At 43.3% G+C, this 24,803-nt stretch overlaps 1 protein-coding gene and 1 long non-coding RNA gene across 5 annotated transcripts in view; both read left to right on the forward strand.

Annotated features, from left to right (window-relative positions):
* The window catches only part of ckn (CRK like proto-oncogene, adaptor protein), a 205,130-nt gene that overhangs the window by 142,718 nt on the left and 37,609 nt on the right, over positions 1-24,803 (forward strand). The window contains exons 1-2 of one of the 3 annotated variants that reach the window (XM_089595928.1): positions 16,373-16,508; positions 17,199-17,465. The exons of the other annotated variants lie outside the window; for them this stretch is intronic. Of the exons in view, the coding sequence (XP_089452054.1) occupies positions 16,373-16,508; positions 17,199-17,465 (403 nt within the window). Of the gene's footprint in view, positions 1-16,372; positions 16,509-17,198; positions 17,466-24,803 lie in introns of those variants that run through there. 3 annotated transcript variants of the gene reach the window in all.
* On the forward strand, positions 21,119-22,747 carry LOC149373686 (uncharacterized). Of its 2 annotated transcripts, none has more exons than XR_016293318.1 (3): positions 21,119-22,126; positions 22,200-22,382; positions 22,466-22,747. It is a non-coding gene; the product is annotated as an uncharacterized LOC149373686 (long non-coding RNA). The 2 variants fall into 2 exon arrangements; XR_016293319.1 differs by having other exon boundaries at positions 21,119-21,293; positions 21,460-22,382.

Consider the following 24,803-nt stretch of genomic DNA (forward strand, 5'->3'; position numbering starts at 1 on the left):
AAACACGGCGAAATCGAAAATTCGCGTCCATCCCAGCCAACAACCAGAGCCGAAGAGATGAATCATACCCCATAAGTACACCCGAGTAATCGTGGCATAAACACACTCGCAACTCGCGGGTATTCGAAAATGAAGAAAGGGACAACCATCGCGAGTGAAAAATAAAAAGCTGAGGACACGGGGAGGAGAGAGCATCTTCATTCAACCTCCCGTAAGCCCACCCACACCCATAAACACAGTGTCACGCGTGCATGGCATCCTTATATGTGTGTACTGTACAGGTAGGTAGCATATAGCTTTAATGCTCCTACGGGGGGTGTAATAAAATCGATAACGCGCGCAAGCACGAAATATAACCGTCGTCGTTGCCGACCCCCATGAATAAATATTGAACGGTCCATGGCGAGCGCTCCTGTCTATGTGCCCTCTTGTCCACGTGTGTGTTATGCATGGGGATACGTTGCGCATAACTTTCATGCTATACATAAACGCGTGCATACACGATTTTGTATGTAGAGGTTGGTATGTGACAAATCTGTGAATATGTGGTACATAATGCAGTGGAGAAAGGAGGGGGACTTGCTTTTCTCGTTTTTATGGTGAAAGTGCACGCATAGTAGACCAGGAAAGCGAGAGATAAGAACGTTCAAAGGGAGAAGGGAGCAGGAGTTGGTGGTGATGTGTGTGTATACACATACTACGTGATACATCCGAAAGAGAGAGAGAGAGCAAGTGGATTGTTGTTCGGTCGTATGTATATATACAAATGCTGATGCTGGGGGAGCTGCTGATGTTTTTTAACCGAAAATAGATGTGACTATTATTGACGCCAGCTATTGCAGTGTGCAGTTGTAGTTTACAGGAAACATTTTTTATTCAAGCAAGGTATGTTTGTGTGATGAGCCAAAAATAACGCAACTCCATAAAAAAAAAGAAGAAATTAAAAGTCACCCTATAACATAGATTTCAAAACTTAGAACCCCAAAGATCTCAGAACTGAATAACCTCGGCACTGGAGTATCTCAAAATGCAGCAAAGAAGACAAGGTTACTAACATAAAATATTCACCAAATTTCTCATTACAAAAACTTGTACGCAACTCGTGCGGGACGATTTTCCGCACTCGTGTGCTCAACTGGCACTCGTTCCCGTCAACTCCGGCACTCGTGTGAGTCAATCACTACTCGTGCGAGAAATCGTCTTTTCCGCACTTGTTACGTAAATAACTATTTCGCAATAGTGTGTGGAAAATATGTGGGAAAAAGTACTTACTTATATTCCATGGGAATCCAAGTAAGTATCCTCTAATATTTAGGAATAGATGGATTAAAATTGCAAGAACAAGTTGAGTACAACAAACTCGAAACAAAAAAATGCTTAGTTTGAGCCCTCATTATTATCAAACCCTGGTGTTAATTTTTATAAAATAGAAACAGCATCAAGTATAATGATCAAAACATCAGGTTTACCTTCTCTCTCGCTTCTTTTTCCAAGCCATCATGATGTAGTCCACACTCATTAAGCAAAATACTGACAATATCCTCTGCCAACAATTCCCGTAGGAACAAAAAGTACCATCCCATTAACGGCTGGAAACAATCCTCGGGTGCGTGTTATTTTTCTACCGTTTTTTTTAACTCCAATGGTAAATTAAGGAAAGAAAAGATGGAAAAACGCTCGTCGTCATCGACATACCTCCCGCAACACCATCATCTCTGTCTCATCCACTGAGGGACGGGGAAGGATCTGTCGAACAGCAGCAACAGCAGTACACGGATGCAAAAAAAAAGGAAGGGCTTTTTCAAGTGTCGCTCGTCGACAATCAGCCCTGGCTCATCGCCTCTTCGTGTACATGTTGAAAAAAAAGTGTCGTCGCGTAGTCCCTCTCCTGCATTTTTCGACTCGCATCTCCTCAGTCGCCTCTTTCATCCCTCCGCGGCGGCCCTCGTTGCGCGCCTCGCACGCATTCATACTCGCGTTCAGACTTTTACTTTCGTACCCCCTTTGGCGTACCTGTACGCGCTCATAATACCCCACGAGAGCGCGCGGGAGCTCTTTTTCCTCGAATCTTACGTTCCGCCTCCCCCTTTCATCCTCTTTGTTCCCTCCTCTTTTTTTTTTCCTCCCGCTCCGACTCCCTCTGATAGACCGAGGGTGGATTTCCCTCTCAACTCCACGTTGTTTTTTATCGATCGTCTACGCGACAGAAACAAAAAAAATATACACCCCGTGGTAAGAGATTCACCGTGTAAATTGCCCAGCAACGCGGAAATTGTTTATGCATGCCAGTTTTGAGCTGAACGCCAGACCTGTGGGAGGAAGAGTCGCGTACCGTATAGTGCCTATTTGCGAGAAAGCTTTTTTGGTTTACATGGAAACGCGAATAGACTGTACTCGCAGTTTTCAAACTGAAAACAGAGTGAAAAAAAAAAAAAGATGATTTCTCCCGAGGGTCACTTGCCGTACATATATTATTATTAGAAAAAACAAATAAGGATCAGAATACCCGCTCGGTAAGGTCAACGAATCGTAAAATAAACGCAGTTATATATAAGTCACCCACACCTAAACACGCTCGGAGGCTCCCTCATCCCCCCGAACCGAAGCTTCAAACAATCCCGGCCCGAGTTTGTTTCCACGATCCGATCGATGGATCTATTAATACGCCGCGAGCAAGGCCGTAAACAAAGCAAGTGCCCTCGAGAGCTGCGCACCCTCCGACCGAAAAAAAAAAAAAAACGCCCCGAGGCCGAGCGGAGAGTGACAGCCGTCGAGCTTCCCCGATTTCTCTCGCAATATATCCTCGGCTTCCTGCGCGCGAGAGGCCGTACACGCTAATAATATCCCGCTCCTGCTCCTCCCCGAGGTATACGTCTCCTCTTTTATACTTCTCCCATCTTCGGGGCGCCCGTCGCCAGCAGCGCGTGTAGACGATAATGTACGCGTCGCCGGGCGCGCGTGCGGGCATCGATCGCTTTTCATCCGGAAAAGCGACCGGCTTCCCTCCCCCCCTTTTTTTCGGCTCCTTTGTCCGACGTCGCGCCGTCGGGTGGTGTACAGTCGCTAAGAGTAAAAAAGGGATCCCTTCCCCCTTCTCTCTCTCTCTGTGCATAATAATCTACCGGTGGTGCTCCGACGCGTTTTTCAAGGAACTCGGCACGCGCTCTCGCCTTTTTTTTAATATTCGAATTTTGCTCCCTCCGCCCTGGCGCCAGAAATTATTTCGTGGCTGTAGGGTTTTGGGAGATCAAACGGGGGGGATGTATAGAGTCGCGCGTGGGTGTGTGCATTGAAGGGCAACGATTGAATATTTTGAGGGAAATTTTTTTTAGAAAACTGACAAATTTTTGAGGATTCGTTCAGGTGTATGTACAGTTTAAAATATTTTCTAGTATGTGTAGATGCTGATGTTTTATGTTACTTATCTGCCGTAGTGGGGTGTCAAAAGCTTACAAGGGACTACAGCTGTCAAAAAGAAAATCTGTAACCAACGATAATTTGTCACGACTATGGTAAAGGAAACGACAATTATCAATCACAACTTGTGACGATCGATAATCAACAACATTGATTGCTGTCAACGGTTGTTATGGTATTTAAGTGAATGATGACTAGTTACCACCAAATTACAAGGGGTCATTATGACCTCATGGTATACAATATTAGTCTTTACGTTTCGTTAGCTGTATCAATGTGATATTTCAAAGGAATGTTTGTGGACAACAATACAACAAAATTATATATTTATGTAATCCATAGCAATGCTTCATCCATATTAATACTTCCAGACTGGCTTATCTCCAGAAACATTCACTATGTACCTACACTTTGTGCGAGAACATTACTGTTCTTTTGCTGTAAAATTGTACAATTTGGTAGATAAAAACATTTTTACCTTGAAAACCTACTTCACAGAGGGTTACAGTACCCATCCCAGTATCGATGCTTCGGAAACATCGCGCACAAGTTTATCAGCGAGCCATTCGAGCGCAGCAGCACAGCGCGTGTGTACGATTCAAAAGACACAACGTATATATACTTACAATGCCACAACAAACGACAATGCAAGCAACAACAGGAAACACACAAAGGGCCTTGTAGACACGTGTACATACGCCTGTACAGTCATATGTATATACTCACGTAGTCGCAACAACACAGTTCACCGAATGCTCCCCGGCACTTTCTAACTCCTCTGCATACTCCCGCGTGCGCCTCCTCTTCTGTTGATTTTTTTCCCCCCACCTTCTTCCTCCCCATTGTATTGCGAGGGAGTACGTACACGTGTACATGCATCGTACAGTCGTTTAGGCCACCACGTATAGGGTGGGCGAGTTTAACATATCTTTTTTTTTTTTTTTTTTCCTCCCTACATCCCGGGGCCCCTTTTGAGGAAGCGAGCGCGCCTTTGTCCCACGAATATATGCTAAGCGATGTGTGCAGGGAAATTTAATTTATGATGATTGTCGCATAATCGCCCCGCGAGCCCGAAGAAAGAGACTTCGGCAGGGGAGAGCATTGTACCTCGCCTATTGCCTTTTACTCCTCGTTCGGAAGGAGATGGGTTAGACCGATGACCGTCTCTGCTGCTCGTTGCGTTCCATGTGCAAAAAATTGTATTTCGTACAGGTACTTATACACAAGTGCGGTTCATTGCTCGGCCCGACGAGGGCTCCCCGCAATCGAATGAAAATAACGCACACTAAAGCTCCGAGAGTCGTCCGAAACGAAATTAAATTCCGCGTTCCTCTATACAATGCGTATGAGTCCCCTCGAACGAGTAAGGGACACGGCATTCTTTCTTCCCCACCGGCCTCTACTGCTGTAAATTAAAAAAAGAAAAGAAAGAAAGCTCCAGTCTCCCGGGCAATTAAAGAAAAGCTCCCTCGCAAAGTACGTCGGACGGAGCCGTTGGAAATTGCGCTATACTCGTCCCCTCGCTCCGACTAATGGTGCCTACCCCTTTTTCTTTCCGCGGGCCAGCTTACCAATGTAGAACAATACACCCGCCTACACGCCCTGCGTTTGCATAATCGCGCTACCTCCTTCTCCATTAGAGTGTACACGTGGAGGGAGTAAAAGAAAGCACCGTCTTTCGTGTGTACGCTCGAAATTCGGGAAAAAAGAAAAAAGTAAGGGGCGCAGCGCAATGAAAATCCACGAGTTTCCCGGACTCTGCTTACCTTATCACAGCCCTCCCTCCCCCCTGCCGTTCAATTATCTTTAGGTCTCGGTGGTGCAGCAACGCTTTTACAACCCACCAGGTTTTTCACCATGTTGCGTATGGCCGTTCGAGCAAGCTCACCTTGCTTCTAGCGTATACCTGTTGAACTTGGCGAAAACACGAAAAGTAAAAAAAAAACTCAACATAGTGCCCAAAGAGAGAGAGAGAGAGAGAGAGAGAGAGAGAATCCACGAAAAGGTACTGTAATGCTCCGTAAACTTCACTGTTTGCGATACAATTCTCAGCGCTGAGGGTTAATTCAATCGCAAAACTGCAACAACTCGAGCTATAGCCGTGTGTACACAAAGTTTCGCGGTATGCGGCTAAAACAACATGGGCCGACGAGGGGCGCATCCCCGTATTGATGCTTACATTATACGGATGCTAAAAGAAAGTGCAAGGTAAGAAGTTTATATACGTGAATCCTTCCTCGAGACTTTGCAATTGAATATTCTCAGAGCGCGCCGGCAGTGGTAGAAGTCGAGGGGTCTCTACCCCCCCCCCCTCACGTCCCGATGCACCGTATATATAAGGAACGAGGGAACGCATGGGCTATGATGTGTATGTACATGGATGAGCGTGCGGTGCAAGTGGATACGCGATCGATCAGTGCCCTCTGCCCTCCCCCCGATCCGTCAATGTGGTGAACAGTGCACAGGTAAAAGCTCACGGAGGAGGGAGCAAAGGGGACCCCCGGGACGCAGGAAGCTGCAGCTCGCGGCTAAGAAACAATAGGGGATCCTCCTTCGTCTGGGTGTAGGCAGGTACTCCGCCTCCGCGCTCTCTTCTTTTTTTTTTTTTTTTTTTTCTTCCCAGCGCGACGACGCTGCACGTGCTCTCGAGAAACTCTGCTCGGCGTGGGTGCGTGTGTACATTCTTCTTTTTCCTACGCGTACGGATTTTTCCCCTCTCCCGAGTGTTTTGCTGCTCGATCGCGAGTAGCGCCTATATACAGGGCGCACTTGATTACGCGGCGTGCGGCGTCAATGTTTTTTCGAGGGCTTTTCGCGGGGGAGGAGAGTGTTTTGCACTCGTAGGGGCGCGTGTCTGCGGGAGAGAAGAGCCGCAGGACTCTCGTCTCGGCGCCTCCTCTATAATGGCTGGTTTGTTGCTAGGGAGGATTGTTTTGATGTTTTCTTTTTTTCCTTTTTCACGGAGTTTAGAGAACACGTCGGTTTTGACTCCCCGAGGTGTTGGTGGAGGGCCCACCAGCGTGGTCTTTTGCTATCGATCCTGCGCATTTTATACTCGACTGCGTATGTAGCCACTGACTCTCAAACCTTTCAATCTGATCGTAGTACTTTTACAAGAGTCTACAAAAATATGCACAGGAATCAATTTACCTGTTGTTTGATAAACAAGTGTCCGAGTATAGCCTAACGAAGCCCAAGAGTCGCCGACTCAGCAAAGACCGCGGGGTCAGAAATATCGCTGGTTACTAATAACCGCTGCTCAAAGTGGCCACATCCTGTGTTTGTGTACATGAAGAACGGAAATGGGTATTTTTCCAGAGCCGATCGAATCGCGAAAATAGCTCTTCTGATATCGTTTTTCCATCGGATAGTGCGAGGATCCACCGTTTCCTCTGTTTATCGCGTTCTTACAAAAAGAAAAAAAAAAAAATGGAAACAGTTTCAAGACAAGCGACATCGGTCGGTCAGAGTCTTGAAAGCCTACACTTTGGGCCTCGAAGGCTATACCCTGAAATTATTTCCCATCTCGTGCCTTTGTTCTTAAAATAGGTGTCCCCAACCTCGCCGGTGCACTGCACCAACGAAATTTCAATTCCAGACCCAAGAGATTGATTAGACCCAGCCTAACAACACGTGGGTACACCTACGTCTAATAACAGGTATACATATGAAATTTTATGCACAAACTTGCTCGCGTTTGGTTACGCCTCTGCCTACAACATGTCATTCGTTTAGAGATTAGAATGAAAAAATGAAAAAAGTGTAGCTACGCGAGAGAAACTCAAAACGAGCGTGAAATTATACGCTAATCGCGCCCATATCATGCATGGGATCGATATATTTTTCAAGTCCATCCGGTGTACCTTCACCTATGCTTCACACGGAGTTAGGAATGAAAAATTGTTTCATCATTCGTGCCGCACATCGTGTTTACGCGTGTATATTTAGATTTTGTATTGGATGTTACTTTACTCTCCATCGAAAGCTCGGCTCATGACTAATGCATGAACCGCACACCTCGCCGTATATCCATCAACGGCCCAAGTGTCGCGCGCCGTCTCTCTTCTCGCCAAATGATGTGGTAATGAAAAAAAAAAAAAAAAAAAACACCTTCCCTCATCTCTCCTCCGAGCGGCTAATAGGACCAACACCAATAACAATAACTGAAATTAACACTTTGTTTCCGCATGAATATCCTGTAGCCTCATTGAATACCACCATCCTTCTGCCGATGAATGAACACGCGTTATGTATCGTCACGTATATCCACTCCGTCATTAAATACATCGCGACTCTCATGGCGCATGAGTCATTCGCATCCAACCGATCCTAGACCCGTACTATGTATATATTGATACCAGACTTTCCGGGCGCGTGTGGGGGTACCTACATGCGTTGCACAATAATTTCCCCCCTCGTCGCATCCGAGCCAGCGCGTCCTTGGTCCCTGGATCTACCGATTCGCCGAGAAAGAGAAACTGACGCCCCCCTCACTCACCCCCTGTATAATGATGATGGTGATAGTAGTAATATACCCGAGCGCGATGCCGTGTGCGTCCGCCTACAACTCCTGCCTTTTCCGTCGTCTCCCCTCGTTTGTGAAATCGACGATATTATTATTTCGTAACGAGGCGCGCCGTCGATCTTTTTCCACCATACATCCGTCCGGTTTTCTCGCGGACGTGCCTGTGTTTGTTTCTTACGTGCGCGCGCGCGTGGTTTTTTTGGGTGGTCGTTACGATGCACTCCCTTATGATGATGGCTCTTTGTCGCGGGGACACTTTACCTCTGGTTATTGGGTTCGTCCAGCACCAATACCGAGTTTTAAGTTGTACTGCTTCACAAAAAACAAATTCCGTGATGCAAATTTACGTTTTTTCTTTTCGTGAACTAGTACTTTACAACTTATAGTGTCGGTACGAGGTTCATTGCTGTTTTCGAGCTTTTTTTGACGCTGGCATTTTTGCTATGCTGTCCAAGCAACAACGTTTGTGATGCTCATAATATTTAAAAATTATACACATTATAAATATCGTACCATTCAAGCACTCCATCGTCACATTTTATTAAACGTAATTTATTTAATTTATTAAAAATCTTTTAAAGAAAGAGTTTGCAAGTCACCACAAAGTTACCATATTCTATAATCTTGAAATTTAGCGTGATTTAAAACCCGATTAAAACCTGTTGTGACGTGTATTTTTAAGTCTATATAATCCTACAATCTGTATGCTTTTTAATTACGCAACTATGAAACGTAAGAAGAACCTCTTCTCACTCTTTACTAGAAGATATCTAGAGACGCGAAACGTCGCTAAATCTTGGAGATCTGTTTAGTCAGTCGCTGGATCTACTGAAACTTGAGATCTCTAGATCTAGATCAGTGTTTGCAGGTGTCAAAGCTTATGATACGTCCATCGCACAATTTTTTAATTTTTACCATCAGCATGAATATCGATTATTCTGACTAATTTTTACTATTTTTTAAATGTAGATGTACCATAAGCCAGGGCAAAAGTCTGAAACGCTTAAGCACTGCTCCATAAGGGAGATGTTCTTTGTGAGATCTAAGAAAAGTAATCCAGTGCTTACCAAGTCCTTAAATAACTGCAAAGAATAAAGAATTGCAATTCGGTGGTGAGAGAAATAAAACATAGATACGTAAGGGGTACAGTGAACTTTAATTTAAAAAACATTGCTTTGTTGTAAAAGATGTAAGTAGAATTAAAAAAGCATCAGTGTCAACAGATCTGGTCAGGTATACAACACAATCAATTTATAGTTGAGCTCGAATCATGAGTTACCGATGCGTGGGGTGAAAGAGAACTTGACTTTGTTCTAGCCTCTGGAAACAAGCCTTCAAAATTGTTACTCTAACAGTCTTTGCATCTCACTTTGCATGCCAGAGTATACATAGACAACCCATCAGTATGAGATAATCATAAACTGGGTAGCAATTTAAAATAGATATATTACCAAAACGTAGTTTTAAGAAGGACATAGGCATGTTACAAGGATATTTTTTATAGATGCTCCAATCTTGCGTGGATTGCGTATACTCGACTAAACGCGTGATGGAAAAGAAAACTGTATTTCTCAGTGATGGATAAATATCACGTTCGGTCATCTCATCGTTAGCACCAGAAACTTCATCAGGTATGTACTTTGTGCAAGAGGTATTTCTGAAAATTTAACATAACACACCCGCAATCATCAGCATCTCGGTCAACCTATACCCAAAGAAATAAACGTAAATCCCGAGAGATAAGTTTTTCTGTGGTCACGTACCTGCCTCTTTTGATATTCCAAAAATAAATTCAAGTGTTATTGCAAGAAACCAGCATCACAAGAACTACCAAAACAACCCCAAAGTGCTCACGTATTGCATGCATAGCACGAGCTTTAACAACTTGCAGATGAATACTCGGATGAATAGGTGTGTATACCCCATCTCTGAATTTTTTTCGAAATGCTGCTTTTCTTCAGCTGCTGTTGCACTTATATACTTACATCGCAATGGCGCTGGGGCCATTGAAATTCAGCGAGCATTACCGTAGAGCCCTTATATTCGCTCTCATCGAGCAACCAAGTCGTTTGCCCCGACTCTCTCACCCGTATTTTTTTTTTTTTTTTTACTCAAATCCAGCGACGACTACTTTCAGGTTTGCGGAGGTTATTCCTTCTCCTCCCCCTCAGCTATGGGATAATCGAATGGTTCTCGACTGCAGACTTTGTCATAATCGCAGCTGCTGCTCTTTTCTACGGGGATTTTTCTTCTTCTTTTTTTATGGACCGAGCGTGGAAAATTTTACGTGCCTGGTTTTTGTGCCGAGAAAAATGTATATCGACGTTTTCCCCCTTTCATCAGATTTTTGTACGTTTCTTGAAATTTACATTTCATAACCACGCGCACCTCATAAATTCACACGCGTTACAGCTGCGTGAAATACTCGCTCACTTGCTACTAGTGAGTAAATATTATTTATCCAAAAGTAAATCCACCTCTTGTTATCATCAGCCTCTGAATCTTTTCCACATGTATCCGAGAGCAAAACAAACGAACGAAATCGGCGCACACTGGCTGACGAGAGAGTTCAATCAAACGTCTGTATCAGGTGCATCTTCAAAAAAAAAAAAAAAGGTGAAACGAACAGATGAGATAAACCAGCAACATTTTGATCTCTGATGTATGAAAAGTAAAAAAAAAAAAAGAAAGAAAGAAAAAAACGCTTTCGCGCGACGGTACGGCTACTCTGCAGCGAAGCGTAAAACAGAGACTAACGCGAGGAACCAAAGCTTCCGGCCGTCGGAGGAAAAAAAAAAGAGTCTCCCGCTCGAGTGAGTTTTATTCGTCCGCTCTTACCGTGCGCCCCCGCAACCTGTACACCTACCAAAAAGCGTCCGACTTTCTCTCTCGCCTCCGATGGTGCTCGGCTCCGGTAAAATCTCCACTCGCAGAAGAGCAAAAGCCCCAAACACACCCGTCATCGGAATGCGCAGTACACTCGTGGTCGATTAGATCTTAATGAAGTACGTTTGCATATAAACGTCTGTAGATGAAAAAAAAAAAAAAAAAAAACTCCTTTGTAATTACGACGAGAAACCGCCACGCGCGATCTCTAGCCGCTTTGTCGATATCTCATTAGGAATAGAAATATCCAACGCAAACACAATGCTGGACCGATCGAAAGAGCGCCGACGCGTAATTGCAGTTTTTCGCTCGAGATGGAAATTGAATAAGAGCATGGAAAAAAAAAAATAGAGGCTCAAAGTCACGACTCGCGGCTAATCATCTGTATGATCGAATCAAAAGAATCGTACATACAACCTTTGGCGCTGCCCACACGTGCAAGGGTATATATATGTACTTAACAAATCAGGAATCGCGATGGTTTTCAGATTTACTTCCAGTAGGATAAAATACACGCGCCTCCTCCTTTCCTCTATCGCTGCCGGAGTGTGTAGATTATCGATTACATATACACTGCGAACGTGCCACTTTGTCACGTAACGCCAATTAACTCGATCTACACGAGCCAGAGTGCGTGCCAATAAGCTGATTTCGTCATTCATGCGCAATCAATCTTGGAGTAACTTTGGTTTCTTCTGTCGATCCGACGATTGGTAGAGTAGTTTTTAGAGACACGACACAGCGCTTTGCGGTACACGGCACCCCGAATCTTCGCGACTCTTGTCGCACGCGAGAGACATTCCATATATCCCAGGTAAAGGAAGCGAAACGCTATTTGCCGCCGCCGCGCGCAACAAGAGGCCCGGCCCACGCTCTCGGGGGGACCACGCGAACGCTCATTGTACACACGAGGGGGCCCACGTAATATATGCTTATACGTATGTAAAATACAGTGACACACACAGGCGAGGTAGGCTGCGTCGCGGGGGAAACTCGTCCACCCACTTTCGGCCTCGCCCCCACCTCGGGACCCACTGCTCTCCCGTTGCCATTTCTGTACCCGAGGGGCCCTATACAGAGCGCGCGCGTGTATACGTGCGTGTCTCTCCTTCCTTCCTTTTCCACATTTTTCCTTTTTCTTTTCTTTTCTTTTCTTTTTTTTTTCACGTGTATACCCACACGTTGCACGCGCGAGTCTCTTTCTCCATTCAAGCTAGAGAGAGAGGGCAGCCTTGCCGGGGGGGAGGACGAGTTTTGCTAAGCCGTGTGGTGGTGACACCCGTGCAGTATCCTTTCGACCGTCGCTCGTCGTCGCATCGGGCTCCTCGTATATAGTCGGCGCATCAAACGCGGTTAGTAGCTCTCCTTCTACTCGCTCGGCTCGTTCTTTTTTTTTTTTTTTTTTTTTCCACACCGGCCCTTTCGGGGATACCCGGGGCCCCTCCCCGCTCCTTCACCCTCCCTTCCCCCGGTTTACGCGCGTGTAGTTGGCTGCAACTTGAGCGATCGCGGCGGCGTTACGCAACTCGGATCGGTGTTTAATTGACCGCGATTGTCTGGCTGCAGCAGCTTTTACTTGCTCCTTGGCAAGTTTCCCTCTGTGTAAGTGGGGCAGGGGAGTCAGTGGTTTTTGGGACTCGTGCTCCATCGAACTATTTCTCTTATTTGCGGGACTACCATAAAAATGCGCACAATTTGTCGATCGCACACTTGTGTCCATCCGATTTATAGGTTTGAAAGGTACATCGCTTAGCGATCGGATGACAATTTCTTTTATTTATTTTTTTTTTTCGCTGCAATTAATCCACGGCGTAGAGGATGCAACGCGAGTGAACGCAGTCCCGTGCATCAGTGAGTGTGTTTTTAACATGAATATACAACACATCGAGAGAAAGGGGAAGCCTTATCTGATGGCCGTACTTATACCCGAACGAATAAACCATGAAAACGTAATGCCGATGATAAGATTACTCGCGTTGTATGGTAGTGGCGAGGGGAGTTGGGGAGGAGGGGGGGTTGATATCGCGTTTCAGATGCGTGTACAATAGTGCCTCTGACACAAGTTGGCTCTACAGGTTTGATGATAATAGAAAGACAGTCATAGGGACGAGAACGTGTATTTCTCGGGTAATGCCCATCGGGGGGTGGGGGAGGGGGGTTGGAACAATTCAATCGCCGATGTAGAGTTGGTTTTGAGGATGGATAGAGCGCGACGAAGATCCGCGTTTGATTAAAAATCTCGACGATAAGGCGAATGGTGGGTGGGGATGGGAGGGGGTGGTGAGGCCTGAAAACGCGTAATAACCGCGTGTTACGTGCTGTGGTTTCAATTGGACGGCGTAATACGCGTAGTGCCCGTAGCTGATACTTTCTCGTTTTGTCGAGCAGAGAAAAAGTAAAAAGGGACTGGCGGATAACGACGCTGATGGAGCGATTACGAGAGTACGCGCGTGTGCGTGTAACTATACATTTCGTCACCGAAGATTCGGAGTGGGGATTCGCTGAATATCGTTGGAGATAAAATTCTTTGATTGCAGTTTTATGTGGACAAGAACTGATATATTATGCGGTCGTTGTATCAAAATTTCGATTCAAACATTGCTTTTTGGTTGTGAAACCATGTACAGTATTTTTAAGGAAGTTCGTTCCTAATTAAACGTTTATTTTTTATACATAACAATTTAAAAACACAATTCATGCCCAAGATATTTTTCATAACTATAATACTTATGAGTAATCGACCGAACGAAGGAAAAAATAATCGACTGTGTATACACTGTACCACAATATGGATGTACCAAACATGTGGGATAAAATGAAATTTCCTCCGGAAAGAGCTTCGAGAATTTTCCTAAAAACTGTGCTGTAACTAGCGTTACAATTTTAACTCAAATTTTCTACCACATTAATCAATCGGTTCTAATGATCTTTGTTATTTTTAGACGAACTTTCTCAGGGTCATGCTAGAATGATAACAAAAATATACCTCATACGGAACCCGCTTGATTATCATCAGCGTCGTTAAAACAGCAGCGCGTGGGTTTACCGAAATAGTTTCACGGGTGTAACAAGTTGAACTAAAATTAGGGTTGGTTTTTGCTCGAAAAAACAGAGTCGATACATAATTTCAAGAACGATAAAACAGCACCGTTAGGTAAGCTGCACACGCGTGTGGAAACAAAAAAAAGGGCGACCGCGTTTTTTTTTCCGTAAACACGCGTTGATAATACTTACCTGATGCGATAAGAACACCGTCCCTCCGATGTGTAAATCGACGAGCTCGGCAGCTGCAGTACGTGTATCCGATTGGGCATACAGTTTTATCATCGGATGCGTAGGCCAGCGCTTTTTTTCCTCTTTTTCATATAGTTTACCACCAACATCACTCTTGGATCGAACTATACTACCGCTCGATATTACAGGTTTGACAGCCGCACGAACAACGAGGGGGAGCTCGGGTAGTCGTCGGGCGATTTTATTCTCTTACGCGTGTAAGGTGCGCGTACGTGGAAGCGCTTCGATTACAATGAGTGCCTTTTATTGGAGGAGGAGGAGGAGGAGGAAGGGACGTGGCTGTTGTTTGTTCTCTCCCTTTATTTTCGGGGCGTGTGACTCGTGGTCAGGAGAAGCTCTTTGTTCGCCCATTGTCGCCGTGTGCGTTTGTTTGGTCTTGCCTGATGTAGGTACTTTTTCTTTTTTTTGTGGCTCTGCGCAAATTGTCGGGTCGATTATCCCTCCTGGTGTCCGCTGCGATTTGTTTGACTCGTGCAAGTGTGAAGAGTCGCTTGACGCGCCGATTTGTCTTTATTCCCCTTTTTTTGTTGCCGTGATTTCATTTCCGGAGTAGAGATTTTCAATTTTACACGTATATCGATGAAAAATTAAAGCCGAGGAGCTACGATCGATACAGAAAAACTTTGCGTGGCTACGAGATGATAAACCGATTTTCCAAGATACACGATAACAATTACAGCTCACCCTACGCGTCATAAATCCTCGAGGAGTACCGAGAAATCAAAAATCTCTCTAAATTTTCAGGAAATTCCCGATCGAGAGGATAAAAAAAAAAAGAGGACTTCAGATCGCGCCGAGGCGATAGAATTGCTCGAGGGTCCAAGGCATTTCGGAAGGAGAGAGAGAAAGAGGGAGGAAAAAAATCAAAAAACAGCAGAGGCTCTCCTAGGAGCGGGAAAGGAAGTGGGCCACGCGGGGTCGATAAAATCGTCCCCGGGGACAATCGTCGTCCGGCATCGGGGATATGTTGGGGCTCGGCGCGCAGGGGGCCAATCCAGCCCGAGGACTCCCTTAGCCCCGATCTGCCTGTCCGTGCACTTTGGAAAAGTCGAGCGGGGATAGCATCGGCACGTCGATCGCCCGGAGAGATTTTCAAAGAGGAGGAGGTGCTCCCAGGATACCCGAACTGCCGAAGAAACGAGTAAGCCCCGGCACTCTGCTTTTACACGGAGAATGGCGCTTATCGTTATTTTTACCCGTGGATGAACGATCCACAAGCTGCTTACTTTCGAATCGGCAGAGGAAAAGCATAATATATAGGCCACGTGCACTCGCTGCCCGATCGGCAAAAAGTAACAACCGATCGCGCCTACGCAAGAGCGACTTAATCGGTAATAAATCGGCAACAAACAACAACGGTATTTAAATACTTGCGTAACTTTACTGGAGAGAGATCATCGAACACCCGCACGCATGAAGGGACGTGTCCGAATACGGAGACGTGGGATGCAACGTGCTGCCGAAAAACTCGCCGGACTTTCTTCTCCCGTATAAATTAATGTCCTCGCGTTATTAATTCACGGTAATTAGGAGGACCCCGACGCGTCTTGTTAAAATTTCGTCTCCACGGGTATGGTATGAATATTTATGCTCCAGTGGAGAAAACGATTTTTTTTTTTTGTTTCGTCGCTGTGTGCGTTTTTTTGTTTCGACCCCCCCCCCCCTTCCCAAAAAACATAACAGAACCGTACAGGCTGCACGTCGGATTACAGTCGCGGATTTTGCGCGCATAATTACGAGGACAAATTATTTCACTCGAAAATCTCCCTGCCCTCGTGATGCGAAAACCGTGTAATCGCCTTGGCGCGCGTGTCCCTAATTAACGGGATACGTAAACAGATAGTAAGCTTTATCGGCCGCATTTTTTATCCCTCCATATTTCTCAACGTAACTCGAAAAGAAGAAAAAAAAAAAAAAAAAAACGTGCACCAAGTCGGGGGTAATTCAACACGATCAATTGAACTTGAGCATTGGGCGAGTTGAGTAACTCTGATTTACCAAACTAATCGGACAGGATTTGATTTAATTTTCGCGAAAATTGACAAACACGACGCGGCTCGGCCGGTTGCATTAGCCAAAGGGTAGTCGTTGCTTTGACGACATGTTGCTCCATTAATATATTAACGCTCAATTGGAAGTAAAAAAAGCGATTCCATAAAGTGTTGACCCTCCAAAATCGCAGATCGGGCAAAACACTGACCAAGAGCTCATCCTCCGCTGGTTGTGCTGGGAAAATTAGAGAGGAGAGGAATGGCGATCACGTGCACCGGTCCGCCTCCACTGCCACCAGGCAAGCGGTTCCTGCAGAGAGCCTCGCGGAAGCTCACCATCGGACCGACCTACAAGAGCTTCCGCGACCCCAGCCTGGAGGCTTGGATACCGCCCAGTCAGAGGATAAGCACGCCACGCGACGAGGATGACGTCGACGATGTGGACGGCTTCGATCTGGTCGGCATCAAAGTCATCGACGAGCAGGCCCGGTTAGATTTGTGGCTTTTTTTTTGTTCGACCTTTGGAGAAATGGTGTTTGTGGGATCCTTTGTTTTTTCCGTCATTACGGGACTATTGAACGGTTCGGTTATTGGAGTGATTGCGAATAATCACATTTGAGCTCAAATTTCATTCGTGAGAAAAAGAGTTTTAAAAAATGTTAAACTGAGTCGTAGTACACGCGATACCAAATGTTTCACTGACATTTTCATCAAATTTTATCGTACATTTGATTGTATAATATAGTTAATATAAATCCTACTTGTATAGTTTTTCCCTAAAAAGTAACTGTATAATCTCGAGTTAAAAGACATGTACTTATTATCCATAGAGATACTCCTTTGTGGTAATGTATAAGTTGCATTCAACTTGAGTTTCTCCGTCTATGTTGTTTGCCACGAGAACAATAACCGCGGTACGAAAAGTATCGGTATTTGGGGAGAAAACTTGGCCCATCTCACAAAAACTTTCACAACCCAAAACCACATATTGAAATAAAGAAGAAAAGAAGCCCTTTGAAAACGAAAAAAAAAAAAACTTCAAAGCAGAGGCAGCCGAGCCACCTGCCCGGGATCGTCGTCATCAGGGATGGGCTCGAGCGAGCGCAGCAGCGCTTACTACTCGGCGAGCGCGTCCTCGAGCCCCTCGCGCCTCTCGACCTTCCTACGTTCGAGCAGCAGCAACAGCAGCGCCCGGTCCAACGGTAGCCGAGCCGACCTGTTCCGCAGCAGATCCGAGGGAAATCTGTCCGGCAAGAAGCGGGGCCAGCAGCAGGGACCCATGGGCCTCGTCGCCGCGCCCCTCGATCGCTGCATCCGCGCGATCTACGGCAGCTGGCGCAACCTCATGCACCGTAAGTCCTACACGTTTTACCGCACGCGCGTGAGTTACAATAAAATGCAGGGATCGCAATGATATTCAGTTTTCTTCATAGAGTCTGGAACACGTAGAATTTCTTTGAATTTTTTCAATACTTTTTATAGGCCACTTTTTAAGGAATCATACAAATCATGCGGTTGACATATAGGCTCTTGTGGGACGAAACCTCATTTTGATATGCAAAAATACGCAAAGATATTGAAAAAAAACCTACCTACGAATTAATTATTGTTTGATGATTCAGTAAGCCAAATTTTGAGGCATGTTGTAGTGCATTCTAAACAATGCCAACGTCAAACGTGAATACCACGTGAATTTCACCTCTATATGAAAGTAAGCTGATGCGTAATGTACAATGTACAAGCGCAAACCTCGGCGCAAACACCTGTACTTATGGGTCATCTCAAAAACGCGAACTTTCAAAGTCATTGAAACGCCTACAGAATCAAATCGAGACTCCAAATCCTCCTTTCAAGCACTAAGGGATTCTAATTGTTAACAACTTGTTGCTGGTCAAATATTTGCAACTGATTACAAATGATTTACCAACCAATTAATTAACATTTTTTTTTATCAACACACGGTGCTCATAGCGCAAGTTGGTAAGCAGTTTATTGTAAACTGATTCCCCTCCAACCTAGTACAGACCACAAAAATCACTTTCCTGTTATTCATCAGTCAGGAAGGGGTCTTAGCTCGCTCTGCTTGCTCCGATATTCAATCAATTAGTATAAGGTAGAGGATCCAACACTCGATCACTCTGCATGCGATTTTGAGGTTGTTTTGACCAAGGAAACAAAATAAGTATGAACATTTAACACTGGGATTGTTGGACAGCATAAACAAACTACTAAACTTTATATAATAATACAAATAAAAAAAGGAATTTCCTTCTAAAATTTAATTATCTTAAAGGTTTTACAAAAGTATCTCTTAATTGACTACTTACAAAAAGAGAACGTGATTATTATTCGCGTTTAAATCACCTATGTTTAATAGAAATACCGATATGGACTGCACTGACTGTAATATTAATACCAAAGTAGGCAAAATGTGTCTTGTGACATGTTTTGCTTGGAAAGCGTAAAATCTTTACTGGACGAGAAAAGAAACGTCTTTATTAAATGATTATTTGGTGTTAGTGAAAAAAAAGAGTATTTGGATACCAATTCAATTTTTGTTTGAAAACAGCAAACCGCTGCAAAAGTTCAGTGCCTCTTACCCCCAACAGTTGATCACCTAAAACTAGATGGAACCAACACTCGGTCCTAAAATTTGTATTGAAGTTGAATATTTTTAAATCTCACCTATTTAATTGGTAAAGGGAGTTTTTTTTCATTCGCTTTTTTTGTGTTAATATTCATGTAAAATTTCTCATAAATACGGGACTGGTCGAGTATTGGATGATCCAATACCTTACGGAGGGTCGGAGGTACGTAGACACGCTGTGAACCGACTCGTTACGCGGGGATCATCCATTCAAGTGCGACGCGTTCCTTCGCACAGCCACGCAAAGCGAAAAAGCAAAGCTGGAAGCAAACGAGGAAAAACACCCAACCGCAACAGCTTACACGAGAGTATACCGGAGTGAAATCTGTCGTCCGGGCAAGCAGTAGTTTTGAAAGCCGATCTCCCGGCCGTTGTTGATTTTCCGTCCATCAGCCGCAAACTCTCTCGCGACTACTATATCTTTCCTTCAGCGCGCGCATAACGTCGTGCACCGTTAAACTGGGCACCGTCACAACCATACTATCTCCCTTTTCCGTGACTCATGGCTACTGCTCGAAAACTCGACCGAACACACAGCCCACCGGTCGACTTCATGTACCACTATTTGGCCACCACACGCTCCAACACCTGCACCACAGGTCATTTATGACTCTTTAAAAAAAAGGGGGACTGGGGTCTTGCAATAAATACACTCTGGTGCATACATAGAGGTAGATGTATTACTTTCAAATCCCTTAAGGATCCGAGCGAGCGATTGGTGCCGCGAAAATCCAAGAATAGAATAAGTACTTGGCCAACCGATCCTCCACCGACTCGTTTCCTTTTTCGCCGCGGACGAACGGCCTCCAAAGAGAGACTCTCGCGTTCTGGTTCCACGCGCGGCATCTCGGCAATGTAGCTCTCGTCGCCGGTCGGCTTTGGGCATATTGGCCGTGTACGCGGACAGTTGGTGGCCGAGTGTTGTAAACGAGAGACGTGCGCTAGCTGTCGCTGGGCGATAAAAACGCGCTGGATTTGGGTGTTGGTGTACTTATGAAAAAAGAAAAAGAAAAGAAAAAAAAGGAAAGTCTAGCGAGTAAAATCGCGCAGACGAGAAAGAAGGAAGTGTCCCGGGAGAAAAGGACAACCACGTGGGAGAACCGGTGGGTTATGAGCTTTCGCGACGCTGTGCCCCCGCTACCCGTTGCTATTATCATTACTACACCATTATTATTATCATCATTTTCGTCGAGTTCTTTTTTTTTCTTCCTCGATCGATCACCATACCGCGTCGCCGCGGCTGTTTTTTTAGTTATTTATAACCTCGATATGATATATAATATATACGCGCTAGCGGAGAGGAGGATTTATCTCCGTTGCCCCGGAATTGTGAGATTTTCGAGGAACTCCTGGGGGTTCCCTATCGGATGGGCGTGAGTATTACATGTGCAGTGATGTCTTTTTTTTACCTGCGTGTAGGCGTGAACGTAATATTTTTGCGTTTTGATGTAACGAATGTGTTTACAAGTTAGTTGAGGTGCGCGCTGAGCTGTCCGATTGGGAGGGGAATTAGCGATGGCACAGAAAATTTCAACATGGCGGAAAAGTGGGCCCCCCACCACTCTCAAACCAGAATGAGAGAAGTGGGGGGCCTACTTTTTTCCGAAGCTAACTTCAGAGCCCGTATACAACATAGAGATATTAGATTCGTTCACCTTACAATCCAGGGACGGTCGGGGACAGTGTGGGCGAGTCGGAGACGAAAGTGAACAAGTGCTCTTCTCCGATCGTCCCCGATCGTCCCTGACCGTACGCGATGCGCAGTTGTACACGTTAGGTTAGGTTAATGCTGTATGTAAACAATAGTTGGTAAATAAAGAAGTGCAAATACAAACAAGTTTGTTTACTTTTTGCATTAACCTAACCTAACGTGTACAACTGCGCATCGCGTACGGTCAGGGACGATCGCGGACGATCGGAGAAGAGCACTTGTTCACTTTCGTCTCCGACTCGCTCACACTGTCCCCGACCGTCCCTGGATTGTAAGGTGAACGAATCTATTATAGATAGAGTAGGCAAGCCTGGAAGTGCAAGCGTTGACACGTTAAAAAGAGATGCAACATCGAGCCACTTTTCTATCTCTCTCTGTGGTCACTACTAATTGCCTATGGCCACATATATGTAAAACATCTGTAGCCAATCAGCAGCAAGCACAGAGAGAGATAGAAAGGTAGCTCAATGTTGCATCTCTTTTTATCGTGTTAACGCTGCCACTTACAGAAGAATCGGTGGCTTGCCTACTCTATCTATAATATCTCTATGGTATACAACTATAGTTGCTGCCGACAGTACCGTAGCGTCGTCTGCTACGACAACGGTTCTCAAATTGCGCATTGCATGAGTGCATGTCGCCGCGTCTTTCGGGTATAACTCGGCCGTCGACACACGGTGTTTGTATATTTTGTCAGCTGATCGTTGCATTAGTGCCCAGTCCTGTCCTGTGCCGGTGCTGATAACGAAGAAGTCTGGACCTTTTTTCTACATCGCGATCAAGCTGACAAGTCTGGCCTTTATCACTATGTCAAACGATGAGGTGAGCAAAAATACTGCTGTGAGTGCTAGCAGTTTGAAGCAGATCTGACAAGTAAACTGCATATTTCAGTTATAAGCCCAACAGCGTTTAGTGTATTGCAGTGCTTGTTTTTTTATTATCTTTTTGTATAGTTTTTTGTCTCTCTTAACTTTGTATTTAAATCAAGCAGGACTTTAACGTGGGATTCCTGACAAATGAGTAATTCCCACAAGTTTCCGGTCACAAAGTTGTGATTTACTTTTCCTGCAATCAAATCAACCAAAACAAAAAAAAAACTTATCAAGAAGCAAGAGGTTAAAATTTAGTTTTATCAAGCACAATTTTGGAGGATAATAAGAAAAATCAAGGGCTGATGAAGTTTGACAAGAAAATGTACCTGAATCTCTGAAATCATCGAATGGCTGTGAATCTCCAGTTGCTCCAGAGGCTGTAGTAAAGGGTTTTTTTAATATTCATTGTTCACAATGGAGGGACAGGCAACAGTCACTCAACGCTCTCATGAAAACTTGGTGCAATGTGATGCTGATAGTACAGTTAATAATAAAAATGAAGTTCAAACTTGCTCAAAGTTAACAAGTGCGCAGCTCATCATATTCCAAACATACAATACAAATGTGTTTGATGGTCTACAATTATTCAAATGAAGTGAATTACGAAGGTTAAGGAATTGCATGAAGCTGTAAATGTGACCTGGGTACCTCCAGTCCAGCAGCTCACCAACTTTCCAATTTTGGATTTCAGTTTTAGTACTCTAATGCCAGTTTGTATTCTCTCAATCTGGAGCAGCCTGGTTATGATATATAACTAAAGACCAGTGTGCCAAGTGATCAATGGTTTGTATTTTTTTTTATGTATACCTATAATATTCATGGTCTTGAGAAATTTAACACAATGATTGTAATGAAGGTTAAGGAGTTGCATGAAGCTGTAAATGTGACCTGGTCACCTCTAGTCCAGCAGCCCACCAACTTTCCAATTTTGCTTGGATGCAGGAACAGCTGCTCAGCAGTTGGATGTCAGTTTTAGTCCTGTAATGTCAGTTTGGATTTGTATTCTCTCAATCAATACCAGTGTGCCAAGTTATCAAAGGTTTTTCCCTTTTTGTTATTTATATATACTTAAAATATTCATAGTGTTGATAAATTTAATACAATAATTATAATTACCATCAGATTGTCATACGATTATTGTGGGAGCTGGTGGAACGAATCCAGATGGCATTATTGTGAGTTGCTGTAATTATGGAAAAATGAAGATTTACTCTGCTGACAAGATGTTTGAGAACGACAGCAACTATTTGATTAGCGGTTCCGACAAACACGAAGGTCCTGTGAGAGCTCTGGACTTTCATCCATTTCAGTCTCACTTTCTAGCTACTGGTGCGAAAGATAGTGAAATTTACAGTTTGCATCTCAATTGAACAAATGTGCCTGTGTCTCCTGGTTCCAAAAAAATTTACCAGCTATGGATGTACAAGATAAATTATGGAATAAAGAAGGTACTTTTACTTGGCAACTTTTTTTTTACGCATTCATAATATTGACAGTAAAGCATTTTATTTTTTATAGTGCAAAACATTCTTGCTTCAATATTTTCACAGCGTTTTGTCATTTAGGATCTGAAAATGAATGATATGGTAAGACTCACTGGTGCCAATTTAAGAGCCTCTATAATCATTATCATCATAAATTTTAACATAACTATTTTTTATCATTATTGTATATGTAGTCACACAGCTTCAGAAGAGGATCAAACTTAAAATATTGCACAGTGGAATTCGAGATTTGCAATCTCTCCGTGAAAAACATTCCAATGCCGTCGAAGGGAAGAGATGCCCATCGCCTGGAATCCTTGTGATTCCAATTTTCTCTGTTATAGAAAACACAATACTATTCTCTTTTGGAATATTTTGCCATACCAGTACGTGGTAGTTACATTTTTCTTGTAAATCTTCGTCCCTATGGATGCTTAAACGTACCTGAACCTTGTAGCAAACATGTCGAAGACTCTGAAGATACTAAACGTCAAAGAAGCTGTTCAACGTTTTTAAATGAATAAAAATTTCGTGTACTTGGAGAAATTGTGCCCTTGTACATTATAAGATTGTAAGCATTAATAATTGGTACGGACAACATTGAACTTTGCATTTTTAATGTCTCATACTGTACGAATACTTTCTAGTTATGAACCAACTAGTTTCATCGCATAGGTCCTTGTACATTATAAGTTAGTAAATATAAATAGTAGGTACATACAACATTTCACTTTGTATTTTTAGTGTTTTATGCCATACGAATAGCCTTCCAATTGCAAATCAACTATTTTCATCGAATAGACCAATGATAGTTCTTTTAAAGATAGTCCCTGTAGATGTATATTTTATTCGAATAGCAATAGCTTTACTTTTATCTCTACAATTACTTATTAAACCTGGAAGTTTTAAATAATTAATGCGTGCAGCACAAACAACTTAATGAAATCCTTGTAATGTCTTCGAAGCCAAAAAAAGTATTTTTCATTCCAGTAGCAATTAACAGAATCAAAATGATCCGCTATTGTAATTTTTTTTTTTTTTACCAACAACATTTCAAGTTAAAAAAATAAAGATATTTTTAAAAGAGAAGCCTTTTTCTGTTTGTTAAATAAAAAAGGAAAAACTTATTACACTTGCGTCTGTACTCACTCCTTTATCACTTACTGTCCTTTTTTACGTTATCTTTTTCATTTGTTTAATCCTTCAACTAACCAGCTGTCAATCAATTTTTTTTTTTTTTTGGATGAATTTTTTGGTCTTAACCAGGATTCATATTCTACTGCTGATGATTGTACCAGATCATACAATTTACAGTGACGTATAAGTAATAGTGTCAACAATAGCTGTTTGAGTGATATAAAACAAAAAAATTGATACATCCATAGAAATATTCACTTGGTTGTACAATTTTTAATGGTTCATTGATCTTTTGATAAACGAAAATAAACCGAAGAAAAGGAAAATCAAACAAATATAACATGGGTATAAATTGAGATTGGCTTGAGATTTACTAAACAAGACATATCTGAAAATAAGATAAAATTCCAAACAATAGTTGAACTAATTTCTACCCCACCTACAGTATCAATGTTGAATCAACGTTGATGTTAACATTAAAATCAATGATGAAACGCCAAGTTGATCAATGTTGATCTGTGGATTACAATCAGCATTAATTCAACGTTAAAAACTATCCTACTTTAATTATTTATTGTTAAGTGGAAATTGTTTGATAAAGAAGTTATTACGTAATAGAGTAAAACAACATTTGTGGTAAATAATTTGTAACTTTGTAAGTACAGTAAGTAATATATTTCACTTTTATTTTTTTCTGATCAAATTCTTATTCAACAGCAGTAACGTCAATTTCAAAACTCGTTTTCTGAGTTACTCTTAAGATAGTTTTTTAAATTATTTTCAACGATATTAATGAAAAAACGCATTTACAGGTATACATTTCCAGACTCTTTTTGATT

This window comes from Copidosoma floridanum, unplaced genomic scaffold (genome assembly GCF_036245765.1).
Source record: "Copidosoma floridanum isolate Cflo_tuat_1 unplaced genomic scaffold, Cflo_Japanese_pri ptg000029l, whole genome shotgun sequence".
Classification (NCBI taxonomy): domain Eukaryota; kingdom Metazoa; phylum Arthropoda; class Insecta; order Hymenoptera; family Encyrtidae; genus Copidosoma; species Copidosoma floridanum.